Source organism: Geotrypetes seraphini, chromosome 3, assembly GCF_902459505.1.
Source record: "Geotrypetes seraphini chromosome 3, aGeoSer1.1, whole genome shotgun sequence".
Classification (NCBI taxonomy): domain Eukaryota; kingdom Metazoa; phylum Chordata; class Amphibia; order Gymnophiona; family Dermophiidae; genus Geotrypetes; species Geotrypetes seraphini.
In genome coordinates this window covers 359,012,530-359,031,024 of record NC_047086.1, presented here as the reverse complement: position 1 = coordinate 359,031,024, position 18,495 = coordinate 359,012,530, and the positions used below count along the sequence as shown (strand labels likewise).

Sequence of the window (18,495 nt, the reverse complement as noted above, 5' to 3'; positions counted from 1 at the left end):
CACTCGAGCTCATTGTTTAGACCATTCAGGACCACCGTATTCAGACGATAGATCCATCGTTGTTCAAGTAGATTCAATTTACCCTCCCAATCCCCTTCTTGTTCATCTTCACTAATACTATCAATAATTCTCCATTTCAAATGTTGGATACCATGCCCTTTATCCACCCAGTGCTGAACTATAGGGGCTAACATGGCCCCAGTGTTAATGCGTGACTTGTGTTCATTCAGACGTACATTGACAGCCCTCTTAGTTCGCCCCACATACACAAGGTCACATGGGCAAACTATAATATAGACAACTCTAGTGGTTTTACAGGTCGTATCAGCCCTAGATTTAACTCTATAACCTGATTGGGGATCAGTCCATTGGAGTCCTTCTAACGCTAGGCTACACCATTGGCATTGGTGGCAGATAGTGTGCCCAGTAAGTACTGCCCTCATGCCTATACTATCAGATTTAATCAAAGCCTGCCCAATATTTATAAAAATGTTTACTGGGTCCGATGAGGAATGGGAGCGTAAAGCCACACACAATGAAATAGCTTGAGTGTGTGGTGGCCCGCTGAGGACCTATAAGTATTGTTTAGCCAGATAGAATGAAGTTTGGCAAATCGGTAAGGTAACTTCTTACTGAGGCTGTACTGATATATGACTATATTCTTCATTCAAACCCACGTTAATAGTGCCTGGGGTTTCATTATTATACTAAGCACCTTGGTGTTGTATGTAATATTGACCACATCGATATGTCCATCATATTATTATATTTGATGCATCATCATTGTTATACAAGTTTCAATGTTGTATTTGTTGTTGTTTGCATCAATAAAAATTGTTTGAACTTAAAGGGAAGAACAGCAGCAGTGGGATAATTCTTATGAACTGCATGGAGGAATGAATACAAGATTTGGGGACTAAGCACAGTAGCATGGCAAACGATTGGCCCCTATAAGTAAAGTAGGTAGAAATACAATACATTCGAAGACTAAGACAGTTTTAGGCATTATGAATAGGGTTACCAGACGTCCGAATTTATGTGGACATGTCCCGGCATCCGGATGGCTTTTCAAAACGCATGCGCATGTACAGATGCCCTCTCGATGTGGCTCCAAGCACTTGGGGGGGGGGGGTGAGGCTGGGATGAAATGGGGCGTGATATGGGTAGGATGAGGTAGGGCTGGGGGGGCCTGAGGGGATGGAGCCATAAAATTTGGTAACCTTAAGCATGAATATTCAGCGCTAAACTAGCTAACATAAATGGCAGGCCTCTCTTTGGCTGCTAAGCACTTACCTGGAGCACTGAATATCGAGCTAACTGGTTAAGTTTCCACGGACAAAAGTAAAGCTAGATATTCAATTCCGGTCACCAGAAACAGCTCGGCATTGAACATCCAGGGTTAGTGTCAACTGTGGGATTTATATAGGCTGCTTCTCATTTTTTGAGTATCACTCCTTACCCCCCCCCCCCCCTCAGTATATTGTGCTTTTCTGTTGTAATCAAAATGGTAATAACGAGTAAGGGAATAGGAGATGTGATTTTAAAACAATATATTAAATGGGAAACGATGTAGGCAAAGTTATGCAAATCAGATAGTGTTTTATGAATAAACCATCTAATGTATATAGGTATTTATTAGTGTAGATAGCACAAATCGTGCTCACTTTTTTCCTAGGCCCAGTAGCTTTTTCTTTTCTTTTTTCCACCTTGATTGGAATCGATGCTGGAATTCTGAAAACATGGATCACCTGCAGTCTATCCCCAGTAATCCGCCTACCTAATGTTGCTGACCCAGCCATTGTAGTAATGGTTCTGAGTCCGGGAGCCTCATACCAGGCTGCCTTCCTGAACAATTTTTCATGGGCTTTAAACCCAGTCAGGAGGTGTAACGACTTCCTCTGCAGCATTCCTCCCCAACCCATAGTGTGAGATGTGCAGCTCTAGGACTGGACTGAACTGGCCTGGCCCAAATCTGCCAATGTTTCATGGTTTGCATGAGAAAAAAAACAACAGGTTAATGGTAACTTGCTCTGTAACAATATATATCTGTGTATTCATTTAGGACCAGCAATTAACTTATAAAATAGGTATTGTATTAATTGAAAGACAAGTGCATAAGTTGTGTTTTGGTTAATTTCACCTGTATCTCCTGGTTTTCTCTTTTTTTTTTTTTTTTTTTTAGGTGGACTCAGCAGTTTTAAACAGAACCACGAAAACCTCTGTGATAACTCTCTCCAGTTACAAGAGTGCCCGGAAGGAGGAGGAGGAGCATCATTGGTGCCAGTTACACTACCTCAGTCCATCCCCTCCACGCCAGACATAGAGAATGCACAGCTGACCCCTATCTTGCCTTTTCTTTTCCTTGGAAATGAGCACGATGCGCAGGACCTGGAGAAGATGCAAAGGATGAATATTGGGTATATTGTCAATGTGACCACCCACCTTCCCCTCTACCACTACGAGAAAGGCATCTTCAACTACAAGCGGCTCCCTGCCACGGACAGCAACAAGCAGAATCTTAGACAGTACTTTGAAGAAGCGTTTGAATTCATTGGTAAATATTTCCTTGTAATGAATTCTATTTTGTACATTTGGCTGCTGCAGAGGCAAACTGCACTTGAAGAAAAGGTTCTGGTAAAGGAGGGATTCAGTTTGGTGACTTGCTGCCAATCAACTTGGCACTAGTTGCTACCACTGTGTAATAGCTGTCCTATCAGATCAGTGCACATATAATATAGGCAAACTTCTATATTACTTTTTTGCCAAACATTTTGACAATTAATTCTTTTGAAATTTTGCTATTATCTTCTATTTATCATTTGTAAATCATTCCCTGTTTATTTAATTGCTGTTTATATAATCCCTGTTTATTTAAACCGAGTCGAGCCTTCTCCGAATGATGACTCGGTATACAAAGGGCTCCTGTTATTAAGCTGCAAAAGCGTTTTTAGCGCACACAGAATTGCCGGGCGCGCTAAACCCACACTACGCAGCTAGAACTAACGCCAGCTCAATGCTGGCTTTAGTGTCTAAAACCGCTATCGCAGCTTAGTAAAAGGAGCTCAAAGTTAAGCTTTAGGTTTTTTTTTGTTTGTTTGTTTTTTTAATTACTCACCTCAAATACGCATATCATAAGAATTTCAACTAACAGACCTCGGTGGTGCAGCTGTCTGTATAGTGTTTGAACACACAGACAAGTAGCACCAAGATTGTCATCAGTCTCTGGTATATTTTAAATTATTTTAATATTATTTTCTCTTAACTTATTTTAAGTACTTAAATACTCATCTTTGTTCGGAGCATAATTTAGGGGATCTCGTCCGACTTAGAACTATGTTTCGCCCCACTCGGGCTGTTTCAAGGTACTTCCCCTTAATTTTGCCGGTTCCATGTTTACTGCTTGTATATAACACGGAACCGGCAAAATTAGGGGTTACATGTGGATCTGCCCTATGTCCTAATCTATAATATGTCTACCTAAATTTCATTCAGTATATAGATCCCCACTTCCACATTATTCAAATCGTTATAAGATTATTTTTTCTTTCAGAAATCTCCTCTTTAATTAAATTTTTTTTTTTTATAAAGAAGAGTTTATTGATAGTTACTTTATGTAGTCATTGGTCTGGAGAAAGACCTCAGTGGCTACACCCAAACAAACATATTTCATTCAAGTTCGGGTTATATGTAGCTAGCCTCCTCATCAGTCTACCACTCCACTCACAACCATATTAAAGTTTATTTCTGTCAAATATATAATTTTTATAGCTATTTCAAAACGAGCACTTTTCTTATATTTAAAGCTACTTGGTGCTCCGACATGAAATCATGTTTCTCCGTTTCGATAAACTCTTCTTTATAAAATCTTTTTTGAATTAAAGAAAGAAAAATAATATTTTATAATGATTTGAATAGTCTAAAAGTAGGGATTTATATACTGACTGATAGATTTGATTCACTTAATACTAATTGAAGAAAGAAAAATTGCCAGTTTAAATAAATGATGTCTAAATTTCATAGCAAGAAATTCCAAGTGGGTGTGGCCATAGTAGGGTCATGGACAGATTGGGGGCATTCCTATAAATTAAGCGCAGTTTTAAAGAACAGTGGTTCCCAACCCTGTGCTGGAGGACCACCTGCCAGTCAGGTTTTCAGGATGGCCTTAATGAATATGCATGAGAGAGATTTGCATGTAATGGAGTGACAGGTATGCAAATCTGTTTCATGCATATTCATTAAGGCTATCCTGAAAACCTGACTGGCTGGTGGTCCTCCAGGACAGGGTTGGGAACTACTGTTATAGAATACCTGGATTTGTGAGCCTAACTGCCCTGTTTGGCATGAACATTTTACACAAAGTTTGGCAGGCCATAAAATGCTTGTGCGCAAAGTTAGGCACAAGGGCCATATTCTATATATGATGCCTAAAAAAAATTGGCGCCAAAAAGGATGGCATTTAGCACAGTTCTGTAGAATGCCTCTGAAGTCATGTGTACGAGCACTAAGTGTGATTCTAACATACAGGCATACCCATTAATGCCAATGAAAACCAGGCCTAGATACCTGTACTTAAGTTGTGCGCAGATGGGGCGTATTTTATAACATTGCGCCTAACCAAGTTCCTGGATGCTATAGGCGATTGCTTCCTTAGGGAAACCAAGTTCCTGGATGCTGTAGGTCAAGGGTAGGGAACTCCGGTCCTCGAGAGCCGGGTTTTCAGGATTTCCCCAATGAATATGCACGAGATCTATTTGCATGCACTGCTTTCAATGCATATTCATTGGGGAAATCCTGAAAACCTGACTGGAATACGGCTCTCAAGGACCGGAGTTCCCTTCCCCTGCTATAGGTGATTGCTTCCTGGGACAACTTGTCAAGGAAAATACAAGAGGAATTACAATTCTGGACTTTAATTCTAAATAGATTGCGAGGACCGGCGCAAGGTGTAGAAGTAGAAGGGACGCCGGGAAATAGCCATCACAACATAATCCGCTTCGACCTGGACGCAGGGGCGAAACATCGGTCCAGAACGACAGCCAAGGCACTGAACTTTCGAAAAGGGAATTACGAAGGGATGAGACTCATGGTGGGGAAGAAGATTAAGAAGAGGATAAACATTGTAAAAACGCTAGAGCAAGCATGGTCCCTCTTTAAGGACACGCGCACCGAGGCGCAAAATCTATATATACCGCGTATCAACAAGGGATCCAAGAGGAAAAAGAACAAAGAACTGGCGTGGCTCACTGTAGCAGTGAAGGAAGCAATCAGAGACAAGAAGATTTCGTTTAAAGAATGGAAAAGGTCAAAAATGGACGAAAACTGGAAAAAGCACAAACAACATCAACACAGGTGCCATAAGGCAGTAAAATGGGCCAAAAGAGACTACGAGGAGAAAATAGCCAAGGAGGCGAAAAACTTCAAGCCGTTCTTTCGATATATTAATAATAATAATAATAATAACTTTATTTTTGTATACCGCCATACCCCGACGAGTTCTAGGCGGTTCACATTAGTTAGACAGAGATTACAAGTGGTTACATATCAAATTGATCATAGAGTTGCAAACAGCAAGGCGAGAGTAGTTACTCTGTAAATTCTCCAAGTGGTTACATATCGAATTGATCATAGAGTTGCGAACAGCAAGGAGAGAAGTAGGGGGGAGGAGAGGGAGATGGGGGAGGGGAAACGACTGCGAAGGAAGCGGTGGGACTGCTGGATGACCAAGGAATAAAGGGAGTGCTAAAAGAAGACAAACAATCGCCAACAAACTGAACACATTTTTTTGCGTCTATATTTACCAAAGAGGTTATACACAGCATACCGGAACCCATCAGGCTATATGCTGGAAGCAAAGAAGGGAAACTGACAGGGTTAACGGTCAGTCTAGAAGAGGTATGAAGGCAGATTGATAGGCTTAAGAGCGATAAATCCCCGGGACCGGATGGTATGCATCAGAGGGTCATCAAGGAACTGAAAGGGTCTATAGCTGAACTGCTTCAGCTAATAGCAAATCTGTCAATCATATCAGGAAAGATTCCAGAGGACTGGAAGGTGGCGAATGTTACACTGATCTTCAAAAAAGGTTCGAGGGGAGACACGGGAAACTACAGACCGGTGAGTCTGACCTCGGTACCGGGAAAGATGGTAGAGGCGCTGATAAAGGACCGCATCATTGATCACCTTGACGGACACGGGATGATGAGGACCAGCAAGCACGGTTTCAGCAAAGGGAGATCTTGTTTGATGAACTTGCTGCACTTCTTCGAGGGAATAAACAGGCAGATAGACAAGGGCGACCTGGTCGACATTGTATATCTGGATTTTCAGAAGGCGTTCAACAAGGTTCCGTATGAACAACTACTTTGGAAAACTGCGAGCCATGGAATCGAGGGTGAAATACTCACGTGGATTAAAATCCGGCTGGAGCATAGGAAACAGAGAATGGGGGTAAATGGACAATATTCGGACTGGAAGAACGTCACTAGTGGGGTGCCGCAGGGCTCTTTGCTTGGACCGTGCTCTTCAACATCTTTATAAATGATCTGGACATAGGTACTACGAGTGAGGTGATTAAATTTGCGGACGATACGAAGTTATTCAGAGTAGTGAAGACACAGGGGGATTGCGAAGATCTGCAGTGTGACATAATCAGGTTTGAGGTATGGGCATCGAAATGGCAGATGAGGTTCAACGTGGATAAGTGTAAAGTGATGCATGTCGGTAACAAAAATCTCATGCACGAATACAGGATGTCCGGGGTGGTACTTGGAGAGACCTCCCAGGAAAGAGACTTGGGAGTTCTGATCGACAAGTCGATGAAGCCGTCCGTGCAATGGCGGCAGCAAAAAGGGCGAACAGAATGCTAGGAATGATAAAGAAGGGGATCACGAACAGGTCGGAGAGGGTTGTCATGTCGCTGTACCGGGCCATGGTGCGCCCTCACCTAGATCCAGCACTGGTCGCCGTACATGAAGAAAGACACAATACTACTCGAAAGGGTCCAGAGAAGAATGACTAAAATGGTTAAGGGGCTGGAGGAGTTGCCGTACAACGAAAGATTAGATAAACTCGGCCTCTTCTCTTTCAAACAGAGGAGATTGAGAGGGGACATGATCGATACATTCAAGGTACTGAAGGGAATAGAAAGTTGTGCACATAATTTCTAATTAGCACCAATTATTACATGCTAATTGCCAATTATTAGCGCTGATTAGCGTAGCCTTTTATTTGGCATTGTTGCTCACAAGCAACATGTAGTTTCTATGGTTCTTATGGGAGATCTGCATTAGAGAATGACATGGGGAAAAATTTTGTCTCCGTCCCCTGCGACCACCACCTCTGTCACCGCCCCGTCCCTGCAACCACTGTCCCCGCCCCGTCCCTGCAACCAGTGACCCCACCCCGTTCCCGCGACTACTATCTGTGCAGCATCCATACAAGCCTCAGTACTGCAATATTTAGCTTATTCCTTCCTTATAAATCAAAGTTCTGGCTGCTGAACTAGAGAAAGAGATGTTCAGCTGGCAGGGCTTTGTTTATAAATTTTATAAACACAACTAATACACTACTTTATCCTAAAGCAAAAAAAAAAAGAAAAGAAATAAATAGAAAATTTTTTTTCTACCTATGTTGTATGGTTTCTGCTTTCCTCATCTTCTCATTCAATTCCTTTCATCCACTGTCTGTCTTCTCTTCATCTTTCCTGTTACTGTGCCTCTCCCTCCGCTCCCCCCATAGTCTCCCCCCATCGCTGTCTTCTCCCCACTCTCTGTTCCCCATTTCCCTTCAGCGTCTTCTCCCCACTTTGTCTTCCACATTTCCCTTCAGCGTCTTCTCCCCACTCTCTTCCCCATTTCCCTTCAGCGTTTTCTCCCCCATTTCCCTTCAGTGTCTTCTCCCTCCTTTCCCTTCAGCGTCTTCTACCCACTATCTGTTCCCCATTTCCTTTCAGCATCTGTTCCTCTCCACCCCCCTTCAGCATCTATTCCTTTCCTCCACCACCCTTCCCTCTCGCCACCTCACTGTCCTTTGGCACCCCTCACATGGCCCCCTCCCTCCTTCCTACCTACCCGAATCTATCTATCTCCCTCCCTCCCCCTTACTTTTGCAGCACGTTTTAAGATTGAGTAACTTGTTCAAAGCCGTCGGAGCCTGCGAGCAGTAGCATGTGTCTGTGGGAGGAAGCTAGCCGCAGGTTAACAGCCACCGTGTCATTCTCTAATCTGCATCTCCAAAATGCCTGTTAACTTGGCACTGTTGCTCTTGTTCAACATCAAGTTACTTAAAGCAGACGTTTCACCATCTGCCAGTTAAAGGGTTATGCAAATTAAGTTGCGCACACAAATCAGGAATCGCACAACTATGGTCACACTACATAGTATCTATGTGCTAAGCTGGTTTTCTGTAAAGATCATTCCCATTCCACATAGAGTGCCCTTTACAGAATACCAGCTTAGTGAGCATCAATTTGGTGCTTTTCTTTGAGCACCATCATAGAATCTAGTCCAAAATGCTTGTGTTCTTTGATATGAGGTCATTTGTATGGAGCCTGGTTAGTTTTCTCCCATTTGACTTTATAGACCCATGTTTGAAAGGTCTCACGTGAAAGAATAGAGGAAATTAGCCTCTAGTAAAGTAAGATGAGCTTGTAATGGATACTAGGGCGTGGGTTTCTCAATCTCCTCCTTTTGTGACCTTGGTTCAGTAGAACAGAGAGGCTTATTTGATCTTAAAACAGAGGGGCCCTTTTACCAAAGGCAGTTAAGCTTTTAACACACGGAAACAGGCTACTACGTGATCATGTTAAGAGGTTTGGCTGTATTTTGCCTGTTTCCAAGGTTCAAGGCTGCGTTTATTTGATTGAACGCCTAAAGCCTAGCCATCAAAGCGGTTTACATTGCAATAATGTTGAAAAGGAAGAAAAGAAATATAATGCCTAGGAAAGAAAAGATTCAACAAGCTGGCTAAACTGTATATTACAGCCCCTGAGGGGAAAAATTCTGAAAAATACAATGAGTGGGTATGATAAAGGCTAACATAGAATTACATGGGACTACTTATTGCCTCCTATTTAAGAGATGGTAAGTGGTCCTTCATTAACTCTCAGCAAGTATTGTATGCTAATTGGAACATTAACATATGTCCTGCAATAAAAACAGTGGGAATGCCCCCATAAGATGCCATGTAAAATTTGCAGCTACCGCATAATAAAATCCCATATTAAGTTACAATAACTGCAGATTTTACTAAGAGCCCCAAAGTATTGTGGTTTCTATATTTATATGTATATATTTTTCCTACCTCCCTTAACTTTAGAATGGCTAAACCTAGCTGCTACAAATGCTGTATTAAGAAGTGGGTCCTTGGGGAGTAGAGAGGAGTTTGACTTTTTCAAAAGTTGGGGAGTGATTTGGAGAACAAAGTGTGGACGAGGGCAAACTTTGATAGTTTTCTTGCAAGAAATACATGTGGTTTGTATGCTTATGGGTCCTATATAGCGTTGAAAAGAATAGACCTAACACTATCAAACTTGGGGGGGGGGAGTGTATTAAGGTGGGCTACCATTTAGCACAATTTGTGGTAAAATAACCCAACTTAACGGTAGCCCATGTTGATAACTTCTCCCCTGCCCTTTGTGTAGAGGGAAGCACTTGTGGGGCTTATCAGATATGAGGGAGCTGATATATTGCCCATTATATTTACATCTGAGTAGTATTTAATAGTATATATATAAATAAAGAGGCCTCTATTCTATAAATGGTGCCTAAAACATAGGCACCAAGGAACGTGGTGCCTAGCGCATGTCAGTCTTAAGTTAGGTGTTGTTTAGGCCAGTGGTTCCCAACCCTTTCCTGGAGGACCACCAGGCCAATCAGGTTTTCAGGATAGCCCTAATGAATATGCATGGAGCAGGTTTGCTTGCCTGTGACTTCCATTATATGCAAATCTCTCTCATGCATATTTATTAGGGCTATCCTGAAAACCCGATTGGCCTGGTGGTCCTCCAGGACAGGGTTTAGGCACCACTAGGCGCGATTCTATAAAGTGGACCTAAGTGCGGGTAGGCATCCTAACCTTTGGTGCACCCTATTTATGCCAAGGTTATCTTGGCGTAAATACTGGCGTCTAAGTCCAAAACAGGTACCTACATGCCAAAACACGCCCACAATCTACCCCTAAGCATGCCTGTTTTCTGATAAGCGCCTTGAACTAGGCACCTACCGGGTTAAGCACCTATCATCCAATTAAATTTAATGTAAACCAATTATGAGGTGCTAATTGCTTGATATTGGCACTGATTAAGCTTTTTAAATTAAGTTAGGCACCTAGATCAAATAGGCCTACTAATCTCGGCATCTAACTTTAGCCATCTTGTATAGAATCTGGGCCAAAGTGTGAGTTTTGTTATGTTTTGATTTATATGTGACATAGTTTAACTTTGTATGTATCTTGAAACCCGCTTAGGTTTAAGCGGGCTCTAAAAATGGTAAATAACTATGGTTCAGTTCATTTTATTTATCTAGATCACTGCATTTCCTAGTTGTTGTTTTAAATGACGCCTTACTTGTGATTTTGTTTTCAGAGGAAGCTCACCAGTGTGGAAAGGGACTCCTGATCCATTGCCAAGCTGGCGTTTCCCGCTCTGCCACCATTGTGATCGCTTATTTGATGAAGCACACACGAATGACTATGACGGACGCCTACAAATTTGTCAAAGGGAAGCGGCCAATCATTTCTCCCAACCTGAACTTCATGGGGCAGCTATTGGAGTTTGAGGAAGACCTAAATAGTGGAATCACACCACGGATTCTGACGCCAAAGTTAATTGGGGTGGAGACTGTGGTGTGATAGCAGTCGTTTTGGTGGCGATTGTTTTTTTCAAGGATCATAGCTTCATCTGGTTATCCATACGACCATTTTCTTTTTGCAAGTTTTGTGGATAACAGAGAAACGGAAACTTTGAGCGGTAATGTGTTGAAATGGCAAATGAAGATGGGAAAATGTCTGTTCATTCACCACCCTTCAGAATTAACGTCTAAGATACTGATGTTAGTAAACGGAACAAACATATCTTTCGTTTTTATTTTTTTAAACAAAGTAAAAAAAATAAAAATAAAACAACTTAGTTCTCTGCTACTAATAAAGATTATGGCTTATAGTCTGTGCAGGTTCATAGACCGAAGAAATTTGGTGACATGTGGTCAGAAGGTACTCTTTGGATTACAGTACGAGATGATTTGCTTTCATAGACAAGATGCTTGCAAAGGAAACCGAGCAGAGAAGTTCAATTTGATATTTGCAAAACAGCTTCTCCCTGATGACCTAAAATACTAAAAGAAACTGTCAATACTGTGTGCTTTAAGTTCTGGTTCTATTTTTCTATTTGAATTTAAGAAGTTTCATCAAAAAGAGACTTGACCATTCTATGCCTTCAGTGGCTCAATGTGCAATAATTTTTGCTATGAATGTGTGGAAAAACAGGTTAGAGCTGGGTGCTTAATATAAATAGTAAGATGTACCAGCTTGGTAGAAGAATTTTAAAAAAATAAAGCAATCCTACGTTTTATTTTTTCCTTTTTTTTCTTTTTGGATTCTGGTTACAATACCATAAACCTTGTTATATATGTATATCAGAATATTAAAAATAAAACCCATAACAAAGTTTATTTAAAAATATTTTTTCGCACAAAATATTTGGTGTGTTGCATTCTGTGAAAAAATGTCATTTTTAACAGTAAAAATGATAGAAGATTCTTTTGGAATTTTGTGTTCTTTTGTTGTTCTCTTGCTGCTGCTTGTTATTCTGACAGGTCTTTGGGGTGTCATTGGCTAAAAAAAAAAATGCATCTAACTATGGAATACATTCTGCACTTAAGGGCCCTTGTACAAATCTGCAGTAAGGGGGAATTCATCAAGGGGCACTAACCACGTTAGCTCATGCTAAACGCTAAGATGCCGACAGGAGTATAATGAAAGTCTTAGCATTTAGCATGTGCTAATGGTTAGCATGACATAACAAATCATTGGTATACAGAAGCTTCCTTGCAGTTCTGTGCGGTTTACAATTCTAAGATACTGCACATTCACAGTGAGCTACAGTTCAGCTTATTTAAAAGATTTCAAAGTTTTAATGATTTTCTAAAACTTACGTAAGAATCAAAGTGCCAAAATTCCTCTCCCATAAAGCCGCCTGATAAACTAAAATTTGATTAAAGAATCTTTTGTACTGATAGCCTTTTACTGATAGAAATTCAAACAATTTACCACTATTTTTACGTACTGAAACCTTCTTTAGAAAAATTCAAGCGCTCCCTTAAAAGTTTTTTGTACAAGGACGCTTTCAATGCATAGAAAACATTACCTACAAGTACTAAATCCTAGTTTTTAATGAGTATTATGTGTAGGTCACCAAAATATTCTTTATTTTACTTATATTCTGGATTTGAGATCCTACCATATATGTTTATGTTTTACATGACCCCCACCATATATGTTTTTCCTTAAATGTTTCTTTTTCTTTTCTTAAAAATTGTAGTTCACCCCCTTTGCCTTTTGTACCAGTTTTTAATATTATCTTGTTTTGTCCTCCCCAATTTGATAATTGCTATTTTAAAAACAATTGTTATACGCATTGAAATATATGATATTGCGTAGATAACAAATCCCAATAAAATTGAAACTTGAAATAGCAAATGCTAAATTAGTTAACACCCCTTGATGAATTCCCCTGAGTGCTAACATGTACCTAATGCACCTAAAAAAACTGAAATACTGCAGAATGTGCTCAATCATTTTGCACCAACTCCAAAATGTACACATGCTAACCACATGCTAAAAAAATACTCGTATTTTATATTATTTTTGAGAGACGTATCATGGGTGGAGACTGGGTGTTCTCGTGCTAACCAGTTAGTGCATCTATATTACCACATGCTAACTGGTTAGCTCGAGAATATTGCATGAGGCTTTGCCACCACAAAATAAATAAGTAGGGTTACCAGATGTCTAGATTTCCCCGGAAATGTCCTCCTTTTGAGGATATGTCCAGTGGTCCAGACAGCTTTTCAAAACCTGCACTTTGTCTGAGTTTTGAAAAGCTTTCCTTCGCGCAGTAGAGCATGTGTGGATGTCCTGCCCGACGAGAGCAGGCAGTGGGGGGCGGGGCTTGGGCGGGATTGTAGGCAGGGCTGGGGCGGAACCAGGGTGTGGGTGGAACGGGGTGGGTCTAGGGGTCTGGATTTTCCAGACAGAAAATCTGGCAACCCTAGTGATAAGTGTTCACATGATGATTTTTTAAAAAATGGCTGCATGCTAATGGCAACGAATAGATATGAATAGCTTGGTCTACTCTTTCCCACTTTATCTTCTGCACTTCGATGGGTGGGAGCTTTCTGCTCTCTTTCCTCCTGGTCCCCCCCTCACCCCATGTGGATATGGCATCTGTTTTCCTGCCCACAGCCCTCCTAAATCAACAGTGGTAGCTGGTCGGCAGTGACAGCACTGTGAATAGGCTGCTTGCAACTGGCCCTGCCAGGGCCTTTCCTTTGCTGCTTCATATGTCTACATAGGGTTACCAGACGTCTGGATTTCCACAGACATGTCTTCCTTTTGAGGACATGTCCGGGGGTCTGGATGGCTTTTCAAAACCCGGCACTCATCTCCCTCACACCAGCCAGGGTTATTCTGTAGGATGACTTTCACTATAACTAACAGAATCATTGCTATCTGTTGTCTCACTGGAATCTTTTTCTTTTGGTGCAACTTTATCAAGAAGCCTATCCAATGACAGTTGCTTCTGCCTCCTTTTGAGGATTTCGCGGAAATGTGACATTGCATTGTCGTTAAACAAGATTCATCGTTTGCACTGTTACAGCCTTATTCTTGTGGTGCTTTTCTACAAAATTTTGCATTCTTCCCCACATTTTAAACATCTCCCTAATCTCATTTGAAGTGAGAGATTCCTCCGTCTTTTTCTCCTTCTCCTCAGATGAGATCTCCTCCATAACCTCTTGCTGTTGTACGCGATGCAGATCCATCAGTTCATCAGTGGTCAGCTCCTGGCCATGTTCCTCCACCAGCTCTTGGATGTCATCTTCATTCACCTCCAGTACCATGGTCTTCCTCAAGGACACAATTTCATCCACAGCTGGTGGCTCCTGTTCATGAGCAAACCCCTCCAAGTTATATTCAAGAATGCAATCAGATCAGAGTTTTCTCCAAGTAGATTTGAGGGTTTTCTTGGTGACCCCATCCCAGGCTTTATTGATGATCTTGAGGCAGCTAACGATGTGGAAATGATTTTTTTTCAAAACTCTCAGAAGATAAAGTTTGTTCCATCAATTACCTCGAAGCATTGCTGAAATGGTATTTTGGTGTAAAGTTTTTTTAAAGTTCAAAATGACCTGCTGGTCCATGGGCTGGATTAGTGGAATCGTGTTGGGAGGAAGTAACTTGATCTTAATGAACTCTAATTCCTCCAGTAAGTCGTCCTTAGGGCCTGGAGGATGAGCAGCAGCATTATCCATAATCAGCAACACTTTGAGTGGCAGATTCTTTTCTAAAAGGTATTTCTTTACTGCAGGACCGAAGACCTTGTTGATCAACGAACAAGATATTAGTGACCCAAGCCTTGCTGTTGGACCTCCACATAACATTTAACTGGCTTTTCTGCACCTTGCATTTCTTGAAGGCTCAAGGATTCTCGGAATGATACATGAGCAGGGGCTTGACTGAAATCCCCGCTTGCATTAGCACACAACAAGAGGATGAGATGGTCTTTCATGGGCTTGTAACCGGGCATTGCATTCTCTTCTGCTGTAATGTAGGTCCTCTTAGGCATCTTTTTCCAAAAATTCCCCGCCTCATCACAGTTAAAAACTTGCTGCAGCAGGTAACACTAAGAAACCATGAATTTCTGGAACGCGGCAGCGAACGTCTTAGCTGCCATAGCCTCCGAGCTCGCAGCCTCTCTGTGTCTCACAACACTATGGATGCTACTTCTCCTCTTAAAGTTATCAAACCATCCCCTGCTCGCCTTGAAGCCTTCATTTTCTGTTGACATACCTGGCAGTTTACTTAGAAGGTCGGCCTAAAAGGCCTTTGCCTTCTCGCAGATATAGTTCGCGGTCACAGTATCACCTGTGAGTTGCTTCTCGTTTATCCATTCGAGAAGCAACTTTTCTACATCTTCCAGAACTCGTGGCCATTGCTTTGATACTTGTGTGACTCCTTTTGCTGCATCTAGCCTCCCTTATTTTTTCTTTCTTCTTTAATATTGTGCAAATCTTGCAATGTCAGCCACTTGCATATCTCGTTCGTGCTTCTCAATGATTTCCTTCTTAACTTCCACCATAATCATCTCCTCCTTATCGCCTTTCTTTTCATCCTTCTTCATAGGGGCCATTGTTGCAGTACAGTTACAGTATTGTACTACAGAACAGTCACTACACTCCCACAGCGTCAGAGAGAGAAGAAGCAACGGCACAGTTGTGATGATGTGACGCATGTATATGTACTCGTATTGCAAGACCTCGCTTGTTTATCAGGTTAAAATTTAATAAAAAGTTTTCCTTGTTTTGCAAAACGCTCGCACACCAAGTTACTCACAATCCAAGGTTTTACTGTATGTAATTAAACCTCTAGTCCTCCTCCAGCCTTGCTCCCAAATCTATTTTTCTGATGATGCCGCTTCCAGTAGGGGATTAACAAATGCTCTGATTTCTGTTAGGGTTATGTCTCTCCTCTTTAAAAGTCATCCTGCCTAAAGGTTTTTCTAAAGCTGCATGTTCACAATGGGCAATCTTAGTTGTTGATAAGCAGTACAGCTATGGAAAAGCCTATGATACATTTCAGTATGATGTCCAAGTCCAATTTTAGATGTTTTGCTGAAAACATCTAAAATTCCCATCCTAAGCATAGCGATTTTTGAAATGGAAAAAGCATATTTTGTTTTGAAAATTGTTATCTTCCAGATAATTTTTTGACCTCAGTATATATTTCTTCAGGTAACATTAAAAAAAATGCCTGAGAAAAAAAAAACAACACACAAAAACAAGCCATTGGGATGGTTTGTGGAACCATTCCAAGTAAACTGGCAACACAGACATCGCAGCAGAGCAGAGGGGCAGCTTTCTGGTCAGTGCAGTGGCCTTCACAGAAAGGGACCCAGGTACAAAACCCACCTTAATACTCTTATTTTGCATTGTGAGCCCTCCAGGAACACCTAGGTACAGTAGGTTTATAACTGTATACCACAACAAAAGCCCTCAGATCTGCAGGTGTCTCCTATCTATCTGTGCAGTTGGTATTTTGTGGGTTTTGGAAGCCTCACAATTTCCACAAGTGTACTAGAGTGAGATATATGGAGTGAGATATATGGATTGCACTGACCATACCTATTCCTGGGACTAGCTTGCTGCTCTAATAGGAATGGTTATAATATCTGACGCTGCCACAGAACCTGGTATGTACTATCACTGTCATACCTTTTGGGGATGAGAGGAGGGTAATGTCTCAATCTTTCCAGTGGTCATCTGGTCATTTAGGGTAAGCTTTTGTGATTTAGATGTGATTGAAATAAGTCCAGATAAAGATATCCTAATTGTCGCCCTAGACATTTTTATTTTTTTCCACTATCCCTGAGAAAAATCCAAATTTTGGACCTGCCCAAATCCTGCCCCCAATATGTCCCTTTGTATTCTAGATGAACTGAAGAAAGCCGTCTCAAATCTGAATTTTGAAAATCATGGTTTGGATGTTTTCCTGTACAAAAAGTCCATCTGCCACTTTGAGCCACTTTTGAATAAAATGGAAAGCAGAATGACAATTGTGCAAGCTGTAGATTTTGCATTCCCTAGTATTGGTCAGTTGAAGATTTTCAGCTACTCAAAAAGAACTTGACAAGAAAGTCAAGTTTTCAAGTTTTATTAAAGATTTGATTAAATCGCTTAATCTTGTTTCTAAGTGATGTACAAAGTAAAAAGATTAAAAACAATTAAGGTAGTACAACATAAGACACAGACTTAACATAATTAATACTTACAGTGCCAATAAGGGGGGGGGGAGGAAAGGGTAAGAAATACAATAAAAAATAGGAAAGAAACAGATAAAGGAAAAACCATAAGATTCTGGTTTAAATAGTATTGAGGAGCATTTTCAAAACATATGTCTAAGTCCAATTTGGACGTATGGCACTAGAAGTACAAAGTTGGCAGTAAGAAAATGCCTATTTTCAAAAGGCAAACCATATATGTCTAAAATAATTTTTTTAAAAAAAATCTTCTATCTGGACCTATGATTCATGAGAAATCACATCCTTAAAATTTCATTAACCCTCAAGTGCCTTTTCTACCAAGTAACTTTGATTTTTTTTTAAATTAACGTTTCTGAATTAAGAATTGTACTACACAGTCATTAATTTCAAAGTCAGTAGACTCTTGAGATTCCTTTGGACTGCTGAAGGAAACTTTTCTGGGAAGTATATCAGATTCTCCCCTGGTCTCTTCCTACAACTGGTGTATGCAATGCAATTTCTGACATCATAGACCATATACCCCAAACGGATCCAGAAAGCTTGCAAACATAGTTGTTCCCAAACATTCAGGGAATGGAGCAGTAGAAGAGAGAGTGAACATGAGGATGGCGGATTTGAGGATTGCAGAATGCTTTGAAGAGGGAAGACTGAGGAGGTGGTATGCAAGTAGATATAAAACTGGTTGCGTTTGCATAGCTTTGCTCACAATCTGTTGCATGAATCGATCTCTGTGTTTGTGTGTAGAGATGACTTTAGGTCAAGGGTTCCCAAATCAAGCCTCAAGATATTCTCAGCTAATCAAGTTTTCAGGATATCCACAATAAACGTGCATGAGATTTTAAATGGATGTGCAAATTTTCTTGTCCACAGTCTACATCAGGATGTGGGAAAGTTGCATACTGTTTCAAAAGAGGCTCTGCCAAATGTAGAGCTCCTTGTATAACAGGTGAAGGGCATCGCAGCAAATTCCCTCCACATATAGAAAGAGCAGCACATGGAGAAAACCAATGTATAACACCCCCCCACACACACACACACACACACTACCACAGGGGTAGGGAACTCCGGTCCTCAAGAGCCGTATTCGTCGGGTTTTCAGGATTTCCCCAATGAATATGCATTGAAAGCCGTGTATGCAAATAGATCTCAAGCATATTCATTGGGGAAATCCTGAAAACCTGACTGGAATACGGCTCTCGAGGACTGGAGTTCCCTACCCCTACCACTACCACTACCACACACTCAGAGACGAAGCATATTTCTAAAATTACTATTCACTTTATAAAGGACAGCACAGGAGACCCCCCATGATGCCAACTCTTCCTTCTCTTCCTATTAGAGCATATCCCATGGCACAAACCCTTCACTCAGAGCACAGCCACCCATCCTCTATTGCAGCTCCCATGGCACAAATTCCACCCCACATCAAAAACAGCCTGATACATGGCAGCCTCCTACTGGTA

At 41.2% G+C, this 18,495-nt stretch overlaps 1 protein-coding gene across 1 annotated transcript in view; it reads left to right on the top strand.

The window, feature by feature from the left end:
- Window positions 1-11,754, top strand: part of DUSP10 (dual specificity phosphatase 10) — a 69,600-nt gene extending 57,846 nt beyond the window's left edge. Inside the window, exons 3-4 of the mRNA XM_033939426.1 lie at window positions 2,183-2,554; window positions 10,583-11,754. Of these exons, the coding sequence (XP_033795317.1) occupies window positions 2,183-2,554; window positions 10,583-10,848 (638 nt within the window). The 3' untranslated portion in view covers window positions 10,849-11,754. The remainder of the gene's footprint in view (window positions 1-2,182; window positions 2,555-10,582) is intronic.
- Window positions 11,755-18,495: the final 6,741 nt, after the last annotated feature.